At 33.0% G+C, this 25,140-nt stretch overlaps 1 protein-coding gene across 1 annotated transcript in view; it reads right to left on the reverse strand.

Annotated features, from left to right (window-relative positions):
• Positions 1–735: 735 nt before the first annotated feature.
• LOC124367021 (asparagine--tRNA ligase, cytoplasmic-like) overlaps positions 736–25,140 on the reverse strand; it is a 51,865-nt gene continuing 27,460 nt past the window's right edge. The window contains exons 6-12 of the mRNA XM_046823703.1: positions 20,985–21,128; positions 20,705–20,853; positions 18,772–18,900; positions 12,705–12,840; positions 9,604–9,717; positions 7,094–7,357; positions 736–1,428 (exon numbers count right to left, since the gene is read on the reverse strand). Of these exons, the coding sequence (XP_046679659.1) occupies positions 1,297–1,428; positions 7,094–7,357; positions 9,604–9,717; positions 12,705–12,840; positions 18,772–18,900; positions 20,705–20,853; positions 20,985–21,128 (1,068 nt within the window). The 3' untranslated portion in view covers positions 736–1,296. The remainder of the gene's footprint in view (positions 1,429–7,093; positions 7,358–9,603; positions 9,718–12,704; positions 12,841–18,771; positions 18,901–20,704; positions 20,854–20,984; positions 21,129–25,140) is intronic.

The raw sequence follows: 25,140 nt of genomic DNA on the forward strand, positions 1-25,140 counted from the left end.
TTGTTGACTTCATTTAGCGACTCCTGAGCAACTTCTATTCGCTGCTGTTTTTGTTCAAAATTCAACAATTTTGGAACAAATTTTGCTCCTACATTCCAGAAAAATTCAAAAATTTTTATAGCATGAGCCAATTGATATGCCAATATTATCAGTGACTTCTCTGATTGTAATACGGTGATTGTCCATAACCATTTCTTCCACTTTTTTCACATTTTCATCAATTGTTGATGTGCTGAGGCTGAGTCCGGAGTGTTCATCATCTTCAATGTCTTCACAGCCATGTTTGAAACATTTATATCACACTCGTAAAGTCTTGTTTTACTCATAGCAGACTCACCATACGCTTTTGATAAAATATTCCACAATTTGGTACACTTAATTATTTACACAAAACTTGATCAGTTTTTTTAACAAACGAAAACTGCTGATATCATAAAACATATCTAACTTTAGCAGCTGCCACTAAAAAAGTAAACAATGAATACAACTTGCGGTTGTATTATACCAACAAAATAAACAAAAATAATGACAATCGGACTCTCCAAATCCGTGAAACTTAAAATTCCCATTACTTTGGATGGTAATAAAAAAAGATCATCGTCAATCTCCTTTCACTGCACCACACAAGATCAAACTGTTTGGTGCACGACAGAACTATAAAACTAATAAACTGTTTTCACTGTAAGATCAGTTGAAAAAATTATTTGTTAGGACGATAGAAATAATAACAGACACTTCTTTATTAATGCCATTTTTAATGCAATATTCTTTGTACAGTAATAAATAAATTAAACAACTGACCCTGAATAATTTATCTCACGATGTAAAATAAAATAAAAACCCAACAGATCAATAAGTGTATTGACACTATAGTATAAGCTTAAGAGCTGAAAGCTTGAATAAAAGTTCAACTTATAAAATAAAACTAAGTCGTCAGAATTTATGATACTACTATGTTCCATATATGAATTAACTTTTATGTTTTCATCAACCAATATAAATTAATTGTTCCAGTATATCAAATTAAAATTAAGTCAATGTTATACAGCTTAAACAAAAATTCGTAATAAAAGTATCAAAATCTAAAACGTTTCCAACATAAACTCTTTATGATAAATGCTATATACATTGTTACCTAGCTCCAGGAGTATACAATAAAAGCTGTCTGCGTATTAAATACACCAACTATGCCCAGAATAAGAACTTAGGTGGAAAAAAAGATATTGATTGTGTTGTATCAAGGAACATATGAAAATGTAATAAGTAGACAAGGGTAAACGCTGACGGTCTGATGTCCTACGGACGGCAACGCTCCAGGAACCGTGGGTACAGGCAGACCTCGCGGATGTGGTAACGGTTCAATAACCAGCATAGGAATCGCTCCAGCCCCAGACCGTAACCACCATGAGGACAGGTTCCATACTTCCTCTGAAACATAATGGTTCAGTCAGATAACTGGTACTTCACACAACTTTAATCAATGAATTCTACTACTAAAAATGTTACAATTACGGATAGAAAATCTTTAAACTACTAATTACCATGCTATGACGAGACCATCCAAGCCTCGTCATGAAATTTTGTCTACATAGGACTCTTGTCTGTTAGATAGTAACACTGAACAGGTTGCGACTCTTCCTAATCTTATTCATTATACATTTATTGTTTTTAGTCGGCATAACTGCAGAAAATATTACTTTTCTTTTAATGCAGACACCTGATGTTTGTTGTTATTTCGATGATCATGAAAATAACCACACCTGTAGGCAATGTAGTATAAAATGTGTTCACCTAGGTATTACGAAATAATGAAAATTATATGTTTCACTAAAACTTGTTTAAGGTGACATGCTATACTTATATATACTGTATTTCATATAGGCCTATAAATATATATATAAAATGTGTATACAGAGTGTCCCACGAGTAACCCAACAAAATTCTAAGGTGATTTCTGTCATCAAAATAATGAAAAAAAGTTCATATAAACATATGTCCGGAAACGCTTTGTTAGCAAGCTACGGCTAGCGAAAGATTTCACCTGATTTTCTAGGAAAGGGCAAAAAATAAAGCGAAACTGATGTTTTTATGGCGTAAGGATAGTTGTTGAATTTATTGGATGTTATGTAAAATGAACTAAAAAATAGAATAAAATAGGTCCCAGACCTGTAAGAGCACTCATTTCTCAGATATCAGACAAAATATGCAAGATTCTGTCTCGCAAAAACATACTTTGTTTAGATTCAGATTCAGATTCAGATTCCTTTATTTGTCATTACACATTACAGAATGCAGGACAAGTGTCAACAACAACAACAATAAATTAATAAGTTACAACAATTAATAACAGTCAATAATTAAGAAAGTTTATGTCATAATACTCTTGAACACTGTACAGACATTCATCCAATAAAATATGCTTAATACTATTCTTAAATTTATTTACAGGCAGCACCTTAAGATGTTGTGGTAAACAATTATACATTTTAATCCCTTGGTAGACGAAACTATTTTGAGTGAGAGTATAACAACACCTCTTTGTCACCAAATGTTGCCTGTATCTTGTGTTGTGTTCATGTACTGAGGTGTAATCCTCAAGAGTAGACAAATTGTTTCTTATGTACATTAAAACAGACAATACATAAATAGATGGCAGGGAAAGAATTCTTTATTTTATAAAGAGAGGTTTACAATGTGTTCTAGCTGATACCCCACATATTAATCTGATGGACCTTTTTTGCAACACAAAAAGTCTCTGAGCTCCATGATAATTGCCCCAGAGGGAAGTGCCATAGGACAATAGGCTGTGAATGTATGCATAATAAACACATAATAAGGTATCTGTGCTTACACTATCTTTCAGTATCCTAAGTACAAATATACCCTTGCTAACACGAGTAGATAAGATGTTTATGTGATTTTCCCATTTTAAATTAGATTGAATATTAATTCCAAGAAATTTTAAACTACTGGTAACATCAAAGTGACTTAAACTAACAGGTAAGTCAACAACCTTCTCCATGTTAATACAAAGCTTGTTAGCAGCGCACCAATCATTTATTACTCTGGTTTGCTGGCTTAAGACTGATCTCATGACTTCAAGGCTCTTTTTTTTAACATACACACCTAAATCATCAGCAAACAGGTAACTACTAGCACCAACAGAACTTAAATTAAAAGGCAGGTCATTTATGTACAAAATAAACAGTGTTGGACCCAAAATTGAGCCCTGTGGTACGCCATGTTTAACATTTAAAGACGGAGAAAATGAACCATTTAGAAACACTGATTGATATCTATTTGTTAAGTAGGATCTAAAAAACTTCACAGTAACATCAGTGAAACCATAAAAAACTAACTTATCAACTAGAATGCTATGTACAACGGTATCAAAAGCTTTAGACATGTCAAATGATCTAAAGATTGAGCAGTCTTTATTTTCAACTCCATTTAGACAATCATTTATTAATGTTTGAACTGCATCAATGGTACTACGTTTCGCTCTAAAGCCAAACTGTTTAGTAGATAACAGACAGTTTCCTTCTACATATTTTACAAGTTGATTATGCACTAAGGATTCCAGTATTTTAGACACTGCTGGCACAATAGAGATAGGCCTGTAATTTTTTGGTTCATCTTTGGCACCTTTTTTATGAACAGGAATAACCTTGTTTTGTTTTAAAATATTAGGAAAGACACCCTGACTTATAGACTCATTAAACAAATAAGCTAAGACTTCACTAATGTATTTAGCAGCTAACTTAAGAATAGGAGCATTCATTCCATATATATCAAGACATGTACTGTTGCTTAGGCTGCAAATCGCTGTGTACACACTTTCCACAGTGAATTCCTCCAAAGAGAAACTAAAAACATTGTTTTGATTTGAACTGACAGCTCTCAAATACAGATGATAATCACTATTGCTAGGTGGTATATTATTACTAATATTATCAACAGATTCGATAAAAAACTCATTAAAATTTACAGAAGTTAGCCCATTTGGTTTTAGTACAGGCTTTCTATTTACATTAAGTGTTTGATTCACTACATTCCATGCAGCTTTTGTCTTATTTTTAGAGTTATCAATAAGGCTACTGTTATAATTAAATTTAGCTTTTCTTATTTCAGATTTATACATTTTTTTCATCTGGTGGTACTTTCCCCTTATAGTCTCGCAGCCAGTGGAACTGCTAGTCATTAGAAAATACAGCCTATCCAACTCTTGTTTTAATTTAATAAGGCCTACATGGTACCATTTACAGCATACACTTTTCTTTTTATTCAAAATATATTTAAGTGGAATAGATGTATTTAATGCTGATAAAAATAGATCAAAAAATATTTTAAATTTACTATTTACATCACCTTTGGAGCAGTAAACACTAATCCAATTTATTTGGTTTATAAGATTTACAAAATGGACTAATTTAAAACTATTTACAGGTCTAATAATATTACTATGTTTAGACATATTCTCATGAGACTCCAAATAAGCAGTAAACAAAATTGCATTGTGGTCTGATACCGCAGTGTTAATAACTGTAGCAGTCCAACGATCTGGATGAATTGACGTAAGAAGATTGTCTATACAAGAGCCCCCTGAACTGGTTCCACTCGGTCGAGTGATATCACGTACCGTGATGTGCAAGCCAAAATCACTTATAAGGTCACGCAACTGAACAGTGTATTCATCAGAGTTAAGAAAATTAATATTGAAATCTGCAGCCACAATAATGTTAAGTTTAACACCATGCACACTTGTGAAAACAGAATGGAGTTTGTCAAAGAAAGAATTTATATTACCTGAAGGTGATCGATATAATGTCACAATAACCGTGTTCCAGCCAGGCAATATCACAGCAGATACTTCACAGTCAATTTCTTCCGCAAAAATTATGGACTTATCATACACTTCAAAGTCCAGATTCTCTTTAATTAAAATTATGGATCCACCATGAATTTTAACAGTTCTACAAAAATATGATGCAACAACGTAACCTGGCAATGCAAGGTTGCTGATTTCATGTTCTTTCAGCCAGTGTTCATTAACACAAATTACATCAGACTGATGTGTTTTAGCCATTAGATTTATAAAATCAATTTTGTTTGTAATACACTGTACATTCCAATACAAGACATTTAAAGGCTGTTCAGATTCAAAGCCCAGTTCACAAACACTCCGAGATAGGCTAGGCCTATTTACATTGACAATATTTAGCCTCGGAGATTTTACACTTAAATTACCAGAATTTGTAGTGACTGCAACTACATCACTGTTCAAAGTTATGTCACTGAATTGGCTTTCCAAGTTTGTGTGTTTAAAGACTTCTTAAAGTGGAATCTATTAATATAAACACCTTTAGGCCAAAACTCTGATTTGTACACAGTTCCCCACTTATCTGCGGAAATGCTAACCTTAAAAGAGGAGTATTCCTCAGGGTATTTTGAGTTCAATTTCTCAACCAAAACATCATTACATTCGCGATGCGCTAAGAAATTCTTGACTTCATCCTTAGTTGTAGTTGATGTAAGTCGTGAAATAAACAAATATTCTCGTTTACTCACCGTTGTAAGGTTATGTTCAACATCAACATTAGCACTGCCACTGCCCGTTAGGCCACTACGATTTGATGTAGACCCTTTTTTCTCCCTGTTCGATGTATGCTTTGATTTATAAGATTGAAAATCTTCGACATTCCCACTGGGCCTACTGGGTACACGAAAGTCTGAACGTCTTCTAGTTTCTTCTCCCCTGCCATTTACAGCTCTTTCCACCGTTTTCAGTGTGCACTGCTGGCCTGGAAGACTGTCTGTACTGCCATTTTTAGCAAGGTCAATCACTGAACTTAATTTAGGCCCACCTGCGATAGGCAAACACTTTGAAGGTTTATCCTCAGTAATAGTTGATATTAAATGGTTGTTTTTATTGTGTTGCTCTAACATTACATCTTTACCCACTTTTACTTTGCTAGCATATGTGGTGCAACTAACACTTTTTCCATCAATCAAGTCGCTCAGGACTTCTGCCTGATTGTCCAAAGCAGACCTTATCCTAACATTCTCACTTTCAACTAAAGAAAGTCGTTCACACAAGGCTTTTTGATTTGAACTTAACTGGTGAATTTCGTCAATAAGAGTTTTCATGTGAGGATAACAGCCCGAACATACCTCTTCACTGTCATCTTTAAGTTTACGGGAACGTTCCATACACTTGGCTGCCGGCAGCCTACAGTTCACGCATAACCAAGACCCGTTATTTCCAATATCTAAATATTCTTGATATTCTTCGTCACTGATCGATACACATCGAATATGGAACCAAGATTTACACGTTCCATTGCAGCAAACCGCTTTACTATTTTTGTAAACTTTACTTTTACACGCAGCACAATTAGGATTAGAGTTCCTCTTTGCCATCTTGGATAATCAATCCAATATGGATATTAAAATAGTTTAAGTCAATTTAAATAAAATTTAAAGCTAGTTAAAAAAAAAAATAAAATTTGAAATCAATTTAGTAAACAAATACACAGTGTGCTAGGATCATAGGATCAGGCACAATCAGTTGTTGTTATTGTAAATAGCTTTAGTTTTTAGGTACATTAACTTCATTAAATGGTTAATAAACAGGTAAACTTTTTAACCAAAACTTTAAGAACATTTAATTCTAAAGAGAATAATGTAAAATAGGCTAATAATAAACAAACACTAAGTTTAAAAAATTAACACTAAATCAAATCAACACATACAAAAAATAAGATTAGAAAAATAAATTACAAACCATTACTGATTTTCATCATATTTGAAATATTAGTGCCTTTAATATTCACTTCCAGTTCCAAAATATAATTTTAACAACTTTTTATGACGTGTATTTGGCAATTAGAACAAGGGAGTTACAGTGGACATACGGAAGAGGCTACAACCTCCTTGCTCATCAGTTTCTGGATATGCCTTTTGTACTAGAGATCCACACCATTGTGTTCTCATGGTACAGGGTCAATCAGGTTGAGAGTAAGAAAGTTGCAGTGGGGTAAATGTTAAGTATATGTAGGAACAAACAATCAATTTATCAATTTGTCTCCATTACCTGGTCAGTATACCAGTAATAGGGTGTGGGGTCGATACCAGCACTCTTGTAGCCCTCCATCAGAGAGTCGTGATCCCACAGACGCATGGAACCTCCCACGATCTCCCCGACGTTGGGCAACAGGACGTCCACAGACTCGGTGAGCTGGTTATCCTCCGGACAGCGCGCCATGTAGAAGGCCTTGATACCCGCAGGGAAACGGCACAGCATGATCGGTTGATTGATGGCATCCGTCATCTTTCTCTCTGGCATCTCGGGGATATCCTGTGCCAATCAAAGATGATAACCCTTCAATTCTTCATTAGACACACCACTTAATTTATTAAGATACATTGTTGCAAATGCAAGGATTTTGTCAAAACATTCAAATCCAGCTTTGTAACAAGAATACAGAGATGGAATAAAATTATCGAGTGTGGGTAGGTTGCCAAATTACGTATATTGCAGTTGTCCCTCAAGACCCTACGTGGCCACATCAGAGTCACACTGAAATTTTGAATGGCTTGCAGATCACGAGTAGAGTGCCTATGGAAGTTTGCAATCAATGTTTCCACACTCACAAATGTAATCAAATCAGTAAGTTAATGAGTCCTAGCCTTGTCTTTTAAGTTAAAACTGTTGAGAATATTGGCCAGTCATAATAATTTAATGCAGAGTTTTGCTATTTTGGGAAGCCATAGGGTGTACTTATATTGTACATGCAATTAAATTAAAGTAAAAAATTAAAGTCAATCGTTTCAATAGATTGGACTTTCATAATTAATGACATTTGATATCTATTAACAAAAACATTGTGTATTATCTTTTAACAAAAACTCATACAAAGGTTTATAAACTAATTGTCTAAATAAAATTCAGCCACCCAATAAAAAAAAGAAATCACCTGGTTCTACGTACACTTTTAATAATTTGAAAATAAACTGTAAACCTTAATTTTTCTGTTAAAACTTGAAATTTCAGAATACTCTCAACTCAATAAAACAAATATTGAACTTTAATAGAAATTACTATGGACATTTTCTGTTCGAAATAAATTCGTTATTCATGCACTGAACTAACGTTAATACTAACATTTTATTATAAGTTCTTCTCTTACGATAAAGAAATACTAAATAATACAATCACTTCCATGAAGTGTCCATATAATGATATTGCAAGACTACACTTAAGTGAATTCACAATTCATAAGTGAATATCCCCGTATAAGTGATAATAATTCAAAATCTTCAACATTTACTCCAATGAGTATGCCATTGGAAAATATAATTTGTTGTTACTCAATCTTTTCACCATTAACATTCATTTCAACACATCAATACTTTCTAGATCTCTCATTTAATCTTTGTAAATTAATTTACATACTCCTCAATGGAAGCTCTTAATCTAAATGTAAAAAAGGGAATTTATTCAGAACCAGTTTTATCAGGTCCTGCAAATTTCAATGTTAAAACTTAACAATATCATAAAAAACTGAAAACATCTATATCAATTTTCACTTAAATAAGAAGTCAAAGGTGATAGAACAGATGTATGGTTGTAGAGACGAAACCTCTGTTCACTTGATCGTATCTTTATCAACTAAACAGATCTCGACAGGAAATTATAAATGGAGGATGTAGGAAGGAGGAAGGTGGGTAGGATGTGACCAGGAGGCAGCAGAAAGGTACAAGTGATAAAGAGCGTTTCAAAAATGTGCAAACACCAGAACCAGCTGTTCTGATCCTAATCTGCCACGGGCCCACGTAGTAGACCAAGTCCACGGTCTGTCTGTGCATTGCCTGCACTAAATCCACAAAATCTGTGCAATTGCTACTTATGAAAATCTAACTCCCTACAAAATAACCCCTAAAAAATCTTGAAATAACTTAATTGTAATACTTTATTTTGATCTCCTACTCTCAGTAAAAAGGAGCCTAGTACCTCCATCATTATGGTTACTAATAAAATCGGAACATATAAAAAAATTGTTAGTTAGGTCAAATAAGATGGCAAGAGGCTACACAGTATGAAGATTCATCCATCACATTTGCGGGAGTGAGGTGTATTAAGTGAACCGATTTCAACTGGGTATCATCACAACTTCTATAAGAACTTTGATGGATTATTAAAAAGTGTAATTAAAGCATTTAGTAGAAAAGTTAAACAGAAGTGGCATTGCTAATATTATGATTAGAACTTTAAATATACATTGCTACAAAACCAAAGGATTTCATTAGGAAGTTTAATCAAGAATCAACTTAAAAAGTGAATACTCTCAAGATTGGACATACTCAAATCAAATCTGTCTAGTATGATTACTGGATACATTCAGCTATGAGACTAAAAGTTAGTTTTTGTACTATAACGAAGAAACATGTTTACATGTAGGCCTATATCACAACGAATGAATTAATGAATAATTTCTTTATTTGTACAAGAAGTACAGAGGTGAAATTAAACAAGTAATTAAAGAATAAATCAATTATATTGGAAGGAACAAAGTTACACACATAAAGAAACGCATTGCTCACCTCTCCAAATTCATAGAAAGAACCATCTTCTTTAGTGATGTTGTTGTCTTTCAGGTACTTTATGGCATCAGAATAGTTCATACGCAAGAACGGCTTCTTGGGAACCTTGAATTCCTGCAATGAAATGAAACATGTATTATTAAATTGGAAAAATTAATTTAATAAAATTAACAGTAAACATAAGTGTAACTTTCCAAGTATTTTGCATACGCTGTAAAGGTTTTATAGATCAGTCATGTATTCACACAATAAAAGTTAGTGAATTATTATGAATGGCACAAATGTGTTTCCAATAACTAGGATACGCAAACAATAATAATAATTTACTACTTTTAAATTTAAAACAACAAATTTAAGTCCTTTTATTAAGTAAGACATTTACTGTTTTAAAATATAGTATAGGAACCAAGAGCCAATTTGAATTATATAAGCTCTAAACCTAGTTCTTCGTGAAATCGATAAGAGTAATTTCTCCGAAGAAAGAAATAAATTGTATCAAATTTACAGTCTTAATATGATTGTGGAATATTATTATAAACACTTAAGTAGATTTGGCCATTTCCATATTGTATAAGAATGTATTTATAATATTAAATATTACACAATTTCATATTAAATATAATTAAACATACATGGATCTAATTGTTGAGGTTTTTTATAAAACTTTTAACTTTTCCAAAATATATACACAAGGCAAGGTGAGAATTTTAATCTTTAAAGATAGAGATTTACCTGATTTTTGAACGTAACCTGCAATTACCAAAAACTTCAATCATGGACTTTCGATTTATGAACAATTTTTGTGCTTCTTAGATAATTCCAGAACTCAAACATAGTCAAGAGAAATATGTACTTTAAGAGATTTATTCCTAAACGGTATATTTGCAAACCAACTATTAAAAACTTCATATTAATAAATTATGGTATGATTAGAAAAATTCACTTAATAATTTCTACATGATGCATACACAAAACTGTAATCAGTTACGTATTAATAATTTTGCTGTACGTAATTAGAATTTAACTGTATATTTTTTATATGGTTTATACGATAATTTAATTAAAATCAGCCTATGACTAAGAAAAAGAAGTTAAAAATGATTTAAAGGATTAAATGAGATAAATGTCTTTTAATTCAATGATTTAAATTTTAATGACCGACACTGCTCTTCAGTTCTTGCACACAACTATCAGACACTGGCCCGTTTAGGCTAGCGATTTATTACTCTCGGACACAAAACTTGTGCAATATTTTGTTAGTGTAAACACACCTAGTTCAATCAAAGTTTAGATATGACCGTGATATAAAAACACAACATCACTTTCTTTGTTTTATCCTATGTAATCTGACGTCCAACCGAGGAGTAATCATTCATAGGTCAACCAAGACCTTGGCCACGGTACAAGTGGGAAGTGGTGGGCTGTAAGCATTAGAGTGGCAACCTAAAGTTTACATATTCGGAGAACGCTTGACTCTGGCCAGACAATGTGTGAGCAGCATGGTAGTACCACATGATGCCGCTTATCTGTTGCAAATTCGGGACATTACCTTTTTCCCTGCTGCTTAGAACTCTGATCATTCTGTTATTGCTGCGCATCATGTTGGGCCCAACCGCCTCCTTCTTAGCTTTACTTGTTGTCACAAACCATTCTCTTCTCCAAAAAGGTATCTTATCAGGTCCGGTAAAAATCCAACTGATGTTCTGGTGCACTAAAAATACCAGGTTCCATCTCTTTATCAGACTGTCAAAAAGATAATAATACTCACAGAATCGAACTCTAAGCCAATTTATAGGGCGAACACTGTACATTTTAGGCCTGCACAATCAACAAACATCTTTTCAAAACGCTGGTCTTATTCAAGAATAAGAGTTGTACAACTTTGTTCAGAGAATCATTTCGGTGACTGAATAAAACTCAAACAGAAAAACACTGTTTGTATCTTGGCCACCATCGCTTTGCTGCTTACAGCTACCACTCGTATAGTGGCTTAGGCCCGAGACGATCGGTGGGCCGATTTTAATTGATCGTTACGTGTTTGGGGACTTGCTGTGACACGGGTAGAACCAACGGAGATAAACTTTACTACACTAGTGAATGCAACCGGTGTCAGATGAGGCTTGTGAATATATGTCGATCTTTATTCACAGTTTTATGAACAATGTCACGTAAAAATAAGTTGAGATTAATCAGGTCCTGATTCAAGGAAGAATGAAATTATATCTTGATTTCATAAGTTCTTAAAGATGGAGAAATGTTTTATGAGATTTTCTTAGTTCTACAGAAAGATTCCCAGTTTTCACGGTCGGGTGGCCACCCTGATATAAGTAGCTTTAAATTAGGTTATCATAAGTATGTTGTTAGTAGTACCAAAGTTAAAGATAACTTTTACGAGTGTTCACGTGATCTGAGCTTGAATTTGGGTACTATCTCATTTTTCTATTTTTGTCAGTAGTGTGGAGTGGTGGCCAGGGCGTTTCTTATCGCTATTTTCCCGACCTTAGATCACGCCCCAGATTGTCCGACTTTTCTCATGTTAGATCACGTTGACCGATTTGGCACATGACCCGTGGTTGGGAACGTACCGATCGGAAATGCCCATGTGGCCATCAGTGCGCTTCAGCAATGAAAGACAAATTTCTGTATTCAAGCTCTGATCATGTGAACGGTCATTAAAGTTTTATATTTATAATACGTATGTATGTACGTACATATCCTACTTATATAGCCTAGTAACAAATAAAAGGATAGGGACAGAGTGGCCTCCTTCTCGCCAACATTGTTTCCTTTTGGAAGGTAGAAAACAAGAACTGATCGTCATAATGACATGCAATTTAGACAGTAATTCAAATAAAGTCGCTTCTCTAAAATAATGTAGTCTTTTTAGGTCCTTGGTAAGAAAAACTCTTTGAAAAATAGTGGCCTCCGGATAATAACAAGGTATCAATTATTGATCTTTATAATGGCCAAGATATGAAAGCAATTAGAATTTAAAGATAATATAAGATAAAATGTCTAAAAACAACAAAATAAAATAGAAATGCAACAATACATGAGAAAATCTTCTTCATTGTGAATATTTATCATGGTAAAGTACTTACAGGGTTGAGCTCGTAGACAATCTCACCATACGGGGAGTCGAGAACTCGCTGAACTACATCGCAGACCAAGTCTTCCAGCCGGTCCAGCAGATCATCAAATGAGATAAACGGACACTCTGCCTCAACATGAGAGTATCTGGACAGATAGTTTTATACAATAAAAATTTGTCTTCTCTTTTCATTTATATATAACCTATGCTAAAAAATCATATTTATTATTTTCTTGTTTGCGTATTTCCTTATTTGAGAATGTATGAGTCTAACAATTTCCCAATATTCAATATAAACATTTTAAAACACTACACCACACATTACCACTTTGAAAACTAACAAGTGTAAACATGTTATACTAACCTCTGCTACACTAATAAACAAACAATAATAAACCTATAAAATATATATGATAACAAGGCCAGTTACTGAAAAATGTATAATGAAATTATCTTTAGTATTTTCAAAATGGCGGCCATTAAAACTTTGAATATCTTAAGAACCTGCAATTTTTCTCAAGAATTATTTAGAGGATTTTATCACAGATCTAATGACACCAACATTATTTATATTGAATAATAAATATCTGATTTAGAATAGATTTACTGTGACAAGACATGGCCCATATTGAGAGCTGCCATTTATTCTGTGTTTGTATTCTTGGCTATCACTGAGAACCTCAATTTGGGCCATGTCTTAACATTTTGAGGGACATTTTTTACTCCTGTTATCGAATTAGGGCATGGGATATTGATTCACTGATGAATTATGGCTTTGTAGGATGGCTTACTTGGCAGATATTTTCCCTAAGCTCAATGATGTTAACAGGAGCCTTCAAGGAACATACAATACTCCATTTCAAGTATGTCAGAAGATTCAGGTTTTGCAGATGGTGAAGCTAAGAAAGGGAAGGTTCCACTGTTCCCTTCACTTTTGAACCTTTGTATACAAAAATAAGCTTTCACTTAGTAACACACTATTACGTGATATCAGTAAACGTTACAATGTTTTACAAAGAGTTAAAGGAAAATTTGTGCAAATTCTTTCCAGAAAACTTTGATGTTGATATGTGGGTCAAAAATTCATTTTGTGATATCGCAAAAATAGTAATAACTGAATTTTTTAAACAACTTAAAAAGAGCAATTGTTTGAATTAAACTGTGATTCAGATCTGAAAGAAGTTTTTAACCAAACTACTCTTATCAATTTTTGGATCCAAAGACGCCAAGAGTACTGTGAGATCGCAGAGAGAGCAGTGAAATTTTTCTACCATTCACAACTTTGTACTTGTGTGAAGCTGGATTCTCATCCTTAATATATCTAAATAACAATTACAGTAATAGACTGGCCTCTTTTGAGAATGACTTGCCATTTCACCAGACATTACAATTTTGAGTTGATACATCCAAGCCCATCTATCTCATTCATTTGTTAACCCTAGAACTGGCAATGGTTGTTCCTGAAATGCCACAGAATTTTAGATTGATATGTAATGGGTTTTTAGACAAGTATTTATACCAATTAACTTACTCCAAATGTAACATATTATACATGATTATTTTCAGAAAAGATTTACAGAATCTAAATATGCCTAAAGAAATTAGATAAATTATAAAAAAACCACACCAAATTTTGTTTTACTGTCAACAATTTTTTTTTTGAATTTTTTACCAAAATATTCCGTTGCCTAGCAAAGTTCCTGTGTATCAAGAAAGAAATCTGAGATATACATTTTCTTCCAAACTTTATGCTGATTTCGGCAATATATAGTTTGTTGCACTTTAACCCTAGAAGTGTGTCCATGTTACCAAAGATAAAACGTCAGTCCATTTTTGACGTGTTGCAAGGATTTTGTAAAAAAATTCGTAAAAAATACTTAATATCAAGAAAACATATATTGTTATATATCGTTTTTCTTCTCAGAAGTTGTACTTTTTGAAATAGGAATAAATGTTTTGATATTCTTTGGTTTAGTATATATTTTTATGAAAATAATGTAAATTGCAAAAAGTTTTCTATGAAATTTTCAAGTTTGGACCTCTGTAAGTTATTGAAATATTAAAGTAAGGTCAAAATGTTAAATGTATAAAATGTAGAGAATTTTATGCCAAATTAGAAAATATATTAAAAATTTCTATTAAACAAAAATTGTAATTTTGCAATTTTTTTTTACAAAAGCGAAAATGTACAAAAATGTACAAGGGTTTGGGCTTTTCATTTTGTTTACCTCCAAATGTAACTATATATTTATATGAAAAACAGTTTTCTATTGTAAATTATACATGCTATTTGAAAACACTAAAAGTAAACAACAACAAAATAAACTGTTATTTTATTATAAGCTTACAAAAAAAAAAAATCTTTTGAAAAATGAAAATATTTTGTAACAAAATTCAGAAACAAGCTACAAATTTTCACTTATACTTTATGTTTATGTAATTTTTTAATATACCCTTAGTAAGTATGTTTGTTTGGCTAAAATAAAATATAAGATATGTTCAAATACTTAGAGAAGGAACTGAGTTATGACATTTTTTGTTAACAGTCGCACGTTGAAGAATTTACTCATAAAAAATAATCTGGTTTGCAACGTAAAAAAAATATGAAAACATTTTTTTAATTTTTTTACTTGTTATATTATGTTAGCACATAATGTTTGAAAGAAATACACTCAATAATTTTTGAAATTGAGTAAAAAATAAATGTTGTGTGTCAAATATTGTAAAACCTTGCATTGTAAAATTTTTGACAATAGCCTATATAAACAATAGATATTATAGTTCAAAATAATATTGTTTTATAATGTTTTTATCATTTCATATGCATTTATGCAGTAGAGTATTTCAACCTGAAAAAATAGAGACCTAAATTATGAAAATCGGTAAAAAAATAAGCTCGTGGTGAAATAAAATGGTCAACAATGACCGACAGGGATGGGTTGGGTTGGTCTTGATGCGACGCCGTGATTCATCTCTTTCGGTTTGCACTGCCGGAAACCTACTGAACTAAATTTACCGCTGAAAGATTGTACCGGTAGATCGTTTCTTTCACTTTATACTGTTTTTTTTTATTTTCTTTATTGACAATAAATAACTGTGTGAATGTCATTATACTAACCAGCATAAAATATGCTGGTTTACAACTTTAGAATTGCCCCTTTTTAGAATATTCATAGTAAACCAACTATTCATTCTAATGACTTTCTGTTTACACTAGAAGAAAGAATACTTCATTCCGCGTCTATTGACATATGGCAGCACTGTTTGCAGGCAATACGTAACTTGCTGTGATTGGTTGAAAATGACGTATTTCTTTGACCCGGCCACCTGCGAAATTCAACTCAAATGATGACTTCTTCAGAAAACATTTCACCACGACCGTAATATTGATGTTAGAAAAAAACTTTTATATGAAAATTGTAGAGTGGGACCTCACAATTTCAATGATACCAAAAACATGGTGATTGTTTAAAGATAAATAATTATTTTTAATGAAAAACTGAACCGACATACAATATGCTGGTTCCACACTTCTAGGGTTAAATGCATAAAATTATACTTATACTAGTTTATATAAAAATCCGTACCCGTATTTTATTCTACGAGGCACGTCCAGAAAGTAAGTGTACTGGTACTCTCACAGCTGTAGGGAATACTTTTTCGACATGTTTGCAACATTGCCGCGTAGCTTGACTCCTCCCCTTCAAAACGAGACCAATTCGAGGTTATTGTGTTGAAAACTCTTGACGCAGTACCACCTCTTGCGAAAAATGTCGATCGTATATCCCGCCAAGTGTAACATAAAAGCAAAGACCAACAAAACCGGTATCGATATGTAGATTGATTCTTCTTCCTTACATTGGTATGAGATAAAACGTGATTGGTTAATAATTAAACACTTTCACGAGTTGTGAAAACAAAACAGTGCAAATGGACCGCATATGCGACGATGCCAATTCTGGAAGACCAAATGAACCGCATATGTGGCGATTGCCAGTTCTAGGGTTAAATAAAATTGTTTTGTATTCGCATTACTGTAATTACATTTGAAAAATATAAAATTATCCTGGTAAAGGTTATTTATTTTTGTTAATATTTTCCAAATAATCCTGAATTTGTTTCTGTTGCTAGTCAACAACACATTTAGTTTTTAAATTTTTACATTAGTAATATTTTATTACAAATTTCAGTTATTATATTAACCCTTTGACCGCCGTGAGCCACTATAGTGGCTCGCTGTATGCGGTACCTTGAGCGCCGCGGGCCACTATAGTGGCTCTGTGAACTTTACGTCTTTGTCCTTATAGTTTAAACATAATATATATAAAATATATTTAAATATATTTATATCAACTTTGAATTGTATTGCTCTGCTTCATTTAAACTATAAAATATTGATATTTACTTGTTTCTATAGTAACAAGTGTATCTTCATCCTACAGCGGAATTTTTGAAATTTTTTGAATTTTACTTAAATTACATTATTTTATGCAATTTCTGTGGAATATATTTGTAACTTTTAGTATATGCTCAAAACAATACGTACTTTTAGGTTAAAAAAACGTTATTTGAGCCCAAATTACTTATTCAGTGTGTTTTTGGACCTCAAACTTAAGATTTTTTATTTTTTTAATTACGACAGGCATACATACTACTAAACAAATGTAAAAAAAAAATAATAAAACTGTAATTTATTACATCAACTGAAAGTACATCTCTTCCCCTCAAAAACAAAACTAAAAGGCTAGCTCAAAATTTACGAAAGTTATGTAATTTAATATGTGACCATGCAAAAACGGGTGATTTTGCCGTGGCGGTATTGGATCCGTGCGGTGCTCAAACGCCTGGCGGTCTAGCGAACGACGGCGCGCGGGAGCGGCGGCGCTCAAAGGGTTAAACGTAAAACTCTACACAAAAGTTTTCAAAGTAACCTTTAAAATAAATTTTTGTTTTATTTATTGTAAAGGTAAAACAGCAACTCTTTACCTAAGAATAGTCTTAAATATTAATAATGTCAAAATAACATTTTTTACAGATACATGGTTTACTCTTGTATATAAATCAGTGATATATAAATGTTTTGAAATATATTAGGTGGAACAGCACCAAAAACGTTTATGACCCACTGCTGTAAAGTATTGCACTATGCAAAAATTGCTCATTTACAGAAGAGCTATTGAGGAGTTTGAGGAGTTCTATTTTGTTGCAATTATTCAACAATACTCGATTGCTGAAATAACAGACGAACAGACAATTTCTACCGCAGCCGAGTACAAAATGCATCAAGTGTAAACACAGCTGTTAGCTGGCTGTTTATAAAAAATGTTGAATTCCTGATGCATCGGCAGTAAACCGCTTCGTTAGTATGATTGCTGCCGAATCAGCATTAATTGCTTATCGCTAATTGACATCATTCCGCAGGAGAATGGAAAGAAAGCTTGAATTTTAGAAGTGTAAAAAAACAAGCAGCAAGAATGCTATAGATAGCCAGTAGATACTATAGTTGAGCCGCTTTGAAAGTGACCTGTTAAGTGAACAGTGCGAGGGAAGGAAGGGGGGAGTGAGAGAGAAAAATGTGGAGAGGAAGAAGAAGCGCGGACTCACATCCCCCTCAACATTCCTTACCAACCACTCCTTAGTCGCCACTTTACCACTTGTAGGGTATGTGTTACATAACAGCTGTTTTACAAACACAATAATAATAACAACAGCTGTTAACAACAAACATTTTGTTAAAATACTTCTTAATTATACTAATACATTAAATAGATGCAATGGACTATTCTTAATATAAATAATAGTATTTGTTGTTACATAACAACGGAAATAACACAACAATGTTCCAAAACACAAACGCAGGGAAGCAAAGTACTTGGTTCCCACTTGTGTCTCGTAATGGAAATAGATCAAGCAGTGAAAGAGGGGTAGCAGTAAGTGTGGTCGAGCTTCTGCTCCTCACACTCCCTATGCGCAAGAAATTTCTGCGCAGGTCGCTTTCAAAGCGGCTCATCTATACATGAGTATACAGGTTCTGTTTTTGTAGAAAATAGTAAAAGAGTATGGTGAGGTGTACTCACTCTGCCAGGTGACGTCTAGTACGACTCTGCTCGGCCCGGTAACTCTGTGCGATACAGAACACATCTCCCATAGCCGGGATACAGGTCTCCAAGTACAACTGGGAGCTCTGGGTCAAGAACGCCTCCTCTCTGAAATATCATATCACACATCTGAAATTACTATAAATATTCATCGAGTAAGCATTTTTTGAAACTCATGGTCACTACTGCATTACACTGTGTATATAACACGAAATTTCACAAAAAACTATGAATCTGGACAATAAACTAAATGCAATGGTTGTGGTACAAAGGGCTCCTTCATCGCACTCAACAAAAGTTCACTAATACCAAAAACAATTTGGCCGAACAAAAATGGTGGCGTGATATTATTCACATCTAAAAATGTTTGTCAAGGCGTCCACACACAAACCACAAAATATTCGTCCAGTGTGGATGCAATTTAAGGTCATAAAAAGGTTTGTTTCATTTGTAATTATTCAAAAACCTTAAAAGTGTTATCACTTTCCAAAAACGCTAACTGAAAAGATATTATGCCTTTATTATTAGTACAACTACATAGAAAGTGTCAAAATATGCGCATGAAATTAGCAGACAATTTTTGTACTACAAAATAATTCATAATTTGAGATGTAAAAAATATCTCATCGAATTTTATTAATTTAAATATTACCACCAACATTTGTATTAATCTTTTGGGTATAGTAAATGGATTACTACTGTTTGTTCGTCACTTAAGAATAAATATAAGAAATTATTAATTTTTCAGAAAGATATGAACCTAAAATGTATTGCCAATCTTAACGTTTACATATTGTATGTTATCAAACATAAAGTTTGTCATTTATTAGTAAAAACAATAGATCTCTGATGAAAGACAACTAACACTTTTAAATTTTATTTTTTTGTAGAACAAGCTGTAATTATTCACAAGATTTATTAATATTTTCAATGCCAATAAGAGGTTGCAAATATAAATGTGTATAATTCAATAATTCCCTTGTTTACTCAACTAATTATCATAGAATAAACACAAAACAACAGCAGAAATATTAATTCTCCCCATCTAAAATGCAACATGATGCATGTCACATCCAAGTAGTTGGATAAATATTCACGAGATTGCAGCACCGACCTGACATAATCTTCTACTTTGTATCACAAAAGCAAAACAGATGATAACTTGAAAACGAGATACCTCGCGTGTGGCGGTTGTTAACTAATCAAGTGTTGCACAATACTCATCTTGAGCGTGGTGGTTTTGATTTACAACTAGCCTGAGCTGGAGTTAAAAATATTTATAACAAACTTGTAAAGGAAACAGGATTTTTCCGGACATTTGCCATCGTTCAGTGAAACAAGAAAACAGTAACACTACGTTTCGAGATCTGCAATCTGATCTCTTCTTCAGGTAAAGAACTAACCTAATACATAATTACAAACTAAGTTAAAATAAACAAATCTTACTAAAGCGTTGTGGCACGCCTAAGTCAGGAATCACAACCTACATGTCAGTCGTAGGTGGTCAGTAGACGAGTGAAGACGCATTGGTGACCTGTATTCCGTAGTTTAATTTTAATGATTAGTGTTTTGTATAGTTTTGTATTAAGTGCATGTCCTTTAGTGTTTAGTGAAGTTGACAACAACATGTAGGTTGTGATTCCTGACTTAGGCGTGCCACAACGCTTTAGTAAGATTTGTTTATTTTAACTAAGTTTTGTAATTATGTATTAGGTTAGTTCTTTACCTGAAGAAGAGATCAGATTGCAGATCTCGAAACGTAGTGTTTACTGTTTTCTTGTTTCACTGAACGATGGCAAATGTCCGGAAAAATCACTGTTTCCTTCACAATCCTTCCATCGTCAAAAATAACCTTTAAACAAAGAAACTTGTAAACATGTAGTAATGAGGAGAAGGGTGCTCTATTACGTACCCGAAATAGTCAAGCTTGAAGAGTGTCGAGCCACCCTCCACCTGCGTTTGCACCAGAGTAGGAGGGGTGACCTCGCAATAGCCTCGGCTAAAGTAGTGATCTCTAAATGCTTGCATTATCACTGATCTCATCTTCAGTATTTTGGACGTCTGAAACACAAACAGCTGTGACTTCATGGGCAGAAGATGTGGTCAAGAATTTGTAGTATGACTTCGGACACGATCTGAATCACTAATTCTTTTTGTACTTTGTTCACAAGAGAGTAGTAAATCAAACTCACATTCTCGCCACGGATCATGATGTGCCTATTGTCAAGCTGAACATCAGGGTGAGCGTCCTCATTGAGTATGCTGTCCGCACCTCCAGCAGGCGCCAGTCCTACCAGCTCCCAGTAGTCCACCTGCAGCTCGTGGCCACCTGGCGCCTGAACAATTAGTGTCACATTACCTCCAACCATCACAAACCATTTAATAGAAGTTTGACTCATAATTTATAAGACAATACTGCAAAATTGAGTCATCTCACTTAGCAACATCCAAGAGAACATGCTGTCTTTTATAATTTAACTCCATTATTTTTGTTGTTATTTTTCAAAATATCTACATCTGATTTGTAACTAATGTTTATCCAGGAAGCCAATTAAATTTTTAAAATTTAACTGCCCAAATATTAAAATCTTATATACAGGACCTTTTCTCCAAATTCCCGGTCAAAAATGTTCTCTAGTACATTTTCACACTAAATACGATCAACAATTTTTTTACACTAAATATGACCAGCTGTATTTGACCCTTATGTCAAGTGCAGTTGTGATGGTTTTTTTTTTTTGGCACCAACAGTATTTGCAGGAAATGCCACTAAGCACTAGTAGCCTAGCAAATTTCATCACTAGCGGTATATGTGAGAAATTCGGTATTGACTCATTGCTCCCAACTTTTTTCAGCTCCTTTGTTTCTGTCTATGTGTCTTAATGTGTCAACATAACATTGTGTATACATAATAATTTTACATTCTATAACGTTTGGAAATTACATTATGTTTGGAAATGCAGTCTCACAATGAGGTTCAGAGGTCTGTGGTGCATAACGTTTGATATGAGACCACAATTTTGCCAGTACACAGTTGATTTGGTACAACCAAAAAATAAACCAAAGAAACTTATATTTGAAATCTACTTTGTTAATCCTTTTGGGGAAAAACAAGCCTAAAATTACCATGCTATTGCAAAGACATTTACATAGGTTCTGGGAAACGGATACATAAAAAAGTCATATTCCATTACCACTTTTAAATGATAGAAATGGTAGACTATAAAATGAATTTCTAGAATGAATTCCATTTACGTAAAAATGTATTTTTATATATTTGTATACGATACCAAAATTTGAAAAATCAAGTATCTGTATGTGTATATTTGAATAGCTGACGTCCACGCATAAAACCAGTAGACATGCCGACATTGAAAATTTGAACTTCAAGTAAAATATTATTTAAAAATTACATAACAGTACAGCATCAATAATCAAAACATAAAAAAAATCCAAATGCTCGCATTAAACATGTGAATTGTATTTAGAATGGCATTTTGAGAGGATTTTTTTAACCATCCACTCACCCTTTCCTCAGTGGGTGAGTCTATTTTTAACCCTGTCTGCATCGGCATCGTAATGTCACTGTCACCAATCCAGTTGTTTCACTTGTTCAGTAGTGTAGTCATAGTTGCATGTTGCGGTTCGCAGTGCGTACATAATTCGTATTTTAATTATATACTATGGGTGCCTTATACAGTGTTGTATCATGGCATCATGTGGGATGCTGATGAGGAAACATAAATTTCTAACTATAGAAACCAAACTTGATATATTAAATAGAGTTGAAAGTGGCTTGTCTTTGCCAAAACATTATGAAGTGGGTAAAGCTACCATCTTGGACGTTAAAAAGGAAAAATGCAGTATTCTGAACCAGACAATGGGTCTAAAGTCAGAAAAACAAGAAGAACCATGAAAGATGATAAATAAGTTTATCTCAGAGGCGAAGTTTAGAAGAACCTTTGATCTGTGAAAAGGCTCTTTACTTTAACAAAAAGTTAGTACCATTTTTAATGTAACTTGGAATTTCTAGGTTATGTTCTAAAATACAAATTCCACCCAGTCCCAATAAGTTTAGATTTTTGACGCCCTACTGTATTAGACATAGACATAGACATAGATATTTATTTGTACAAAACGTTCTTTACATGTTTTTTACAATAGTGAACTGGTACATTGTCATAATATACAATACATACTAAAGCCTTATAGTAATTTTATTATGTTACAATAAAATTTAGTCAGAAAAATAACAAACACTTGATTTTTATTTAGAATTAACTAAGGAGGTTTAGCTGTAGTTCATCTATTTCGTATATAGCTTTGTCAATAAGAACAGTCTTTAATTCATTTTTAAATTTTCCTATGGTCATTGACTTAAATGTTAAGGGTAGGTTATTGTACAATATCAACCCCGAATACAAAGGGCTTTTTTCATAGAATGTTGAGCGATGGAGGGGTATTCTAAAATTAGCGTTATTTCGAGTGTTATAATTATGTTGAAATCTTAGATCTTCTATTAGTTGGTCTTTGCTTAAATGGATATAAACCAACAACTCATATATGTACAAACTGGTTAAAGTTAATATTTTTTTATTTCTAAACAATGATTTGCAAGGTGCTCGAAAATGAGAATTTGTCATTATTCGGATAATTCTTTTTTGTAATCTGAAAACTGCTTTAATGCCAGGAGCTAGACCCCATAACACAATCCCACAACTAAGAATTGATTCCACATAACCATGGTAAACAGATTTTAGAACGTCAAATGAAACATTTTCTCTTAAGTGTAAAAATATAAAAGAAATGGATCTTAGTTTTGACAGAAGGTCATTTAGATGAGCTTTCCATTTAAAATTACTATCAATTTTAATTCCCAAGAATTTATGTGAGTCAACTAAATTTGGGAAGTTAAAATTGCCATTTTTATTATTTCTAATACCAAATTTTATTACTTGGGTTTTATCTATATTAAGTTTTAAACCATTGGAATGAAACCAAGAATCCAAATCATCCATCACTTCTGAAAGAGTGATTATTAGTTCTTCACTAGTAGAGCTTTTGATAATAGCTGTTGTGCCATCAGCAAATAATATTAAATCTTTGGTAATAGATCTAGGAAGATCGTTTATAAAAATTAAAAAGAAAAGAGGACCCAAGATAGAACCTTGTGGCACTCCCACACTATTACTTTTCCAATTTGAATACACTTTATTGTAGTTCTCTTGAATAACTGTTCTTTGTTTCCTTTTTGTTAGGTAAGACTTTAGAAGGGACAAACAATTTCCACTAATGCCATAGTCATGTAGCTTTAACAGTAAGACCGAATGATCTACACAATCAAACGCCTTAGACAGATCACAGAAAATACCGGCTGTATTCCGTGACCCATCCAGACCATGTAATATGCTGTTTGTAAATTCTGTCAAAGCTGATTGAGTATTCATGTTTTTTCTGAACCCGAATTGTTTATCGTAAAAGAGTTTGTTTTTTTTCAAAGTAATCAACTAATCTAGAGTGAATAATCTTTTCAAATATCTTTGAGAAATTGCTTAGAACTGAAATAGGTCGATAATTATTTAAATCTAACTTCAAGCCCTTTTTAAAAACTGGAGTAACTTGAGAATACTTTAATCTATCAGGAAAAATCCCTTCATTTAAACATTTGTTGATTATTTGTGTCAATGGTTCTGAAATGATATCAACAGAGATTTTAATTAGTCTTATTGGTATCCCATCCCACCCTACAGAAATTTTATTTTTAAGACCTAGAACACATCTCCTGATCTCATCAACTGTACAAGGTTCAAGATTGTGCAATGCAACCCTCTCTTCAGTACAAAAATTTCTTAATGAATTATGAATTCCTTTTACAGTAGCCTTTGGAACACTAATTTTTTGTACAATGTTAGAAAAATAATCATTAAAAAGTTCAACAATTTGAGCTGGATTACTTATTTCCGTGTTATTTGAATCTATTAAAGTAATTTTATCTTCTCTGTTTTTATTATCTTTACCGAGTACTTTATTCACAACATGCCAGGCAGCCTTGCATTTATTTTCTGAGTTCTGTATAAACGAGGAGTGTGCCCTTTTCTTTGCCTCAATAACTACTTTTTTGAAAATCTTTTTGTAGGATTTAACATAACTTAGAAATTGTATACTTCTACTGAATTTTGATTTCCAGTGAAGTTCACGTTTTCTTTTTGCTGATATTTTTATTCCTTGTGTAATCCAATGTAAAACTACTTTTTTTCTTTTCTGTTTAACTTTAACAGTTTTTGGAACAAAAGCAGACTCAAAATGTCTTAAAAAACAAGTTAGAAAGTTATTGTAGCTTTCCTCGGC

The sequence above is a fragment of the Homalodisca vitripennis genome, chromosome 7, assembly GCF_021130785.1.
Source record: "Homalodisca vitripennis isolate AUS2020 chromosome 7, UT_GWSS_2.1, whole genome shotgun sequence".
Classification (NCBI taxonomy): domain Eukaryota; kingdom Metazoa; phylum Arthropoda; class Insecta; order Hemiptera; family Cicadellidae; genus Homalodisca; species Homalodisca vitripennis.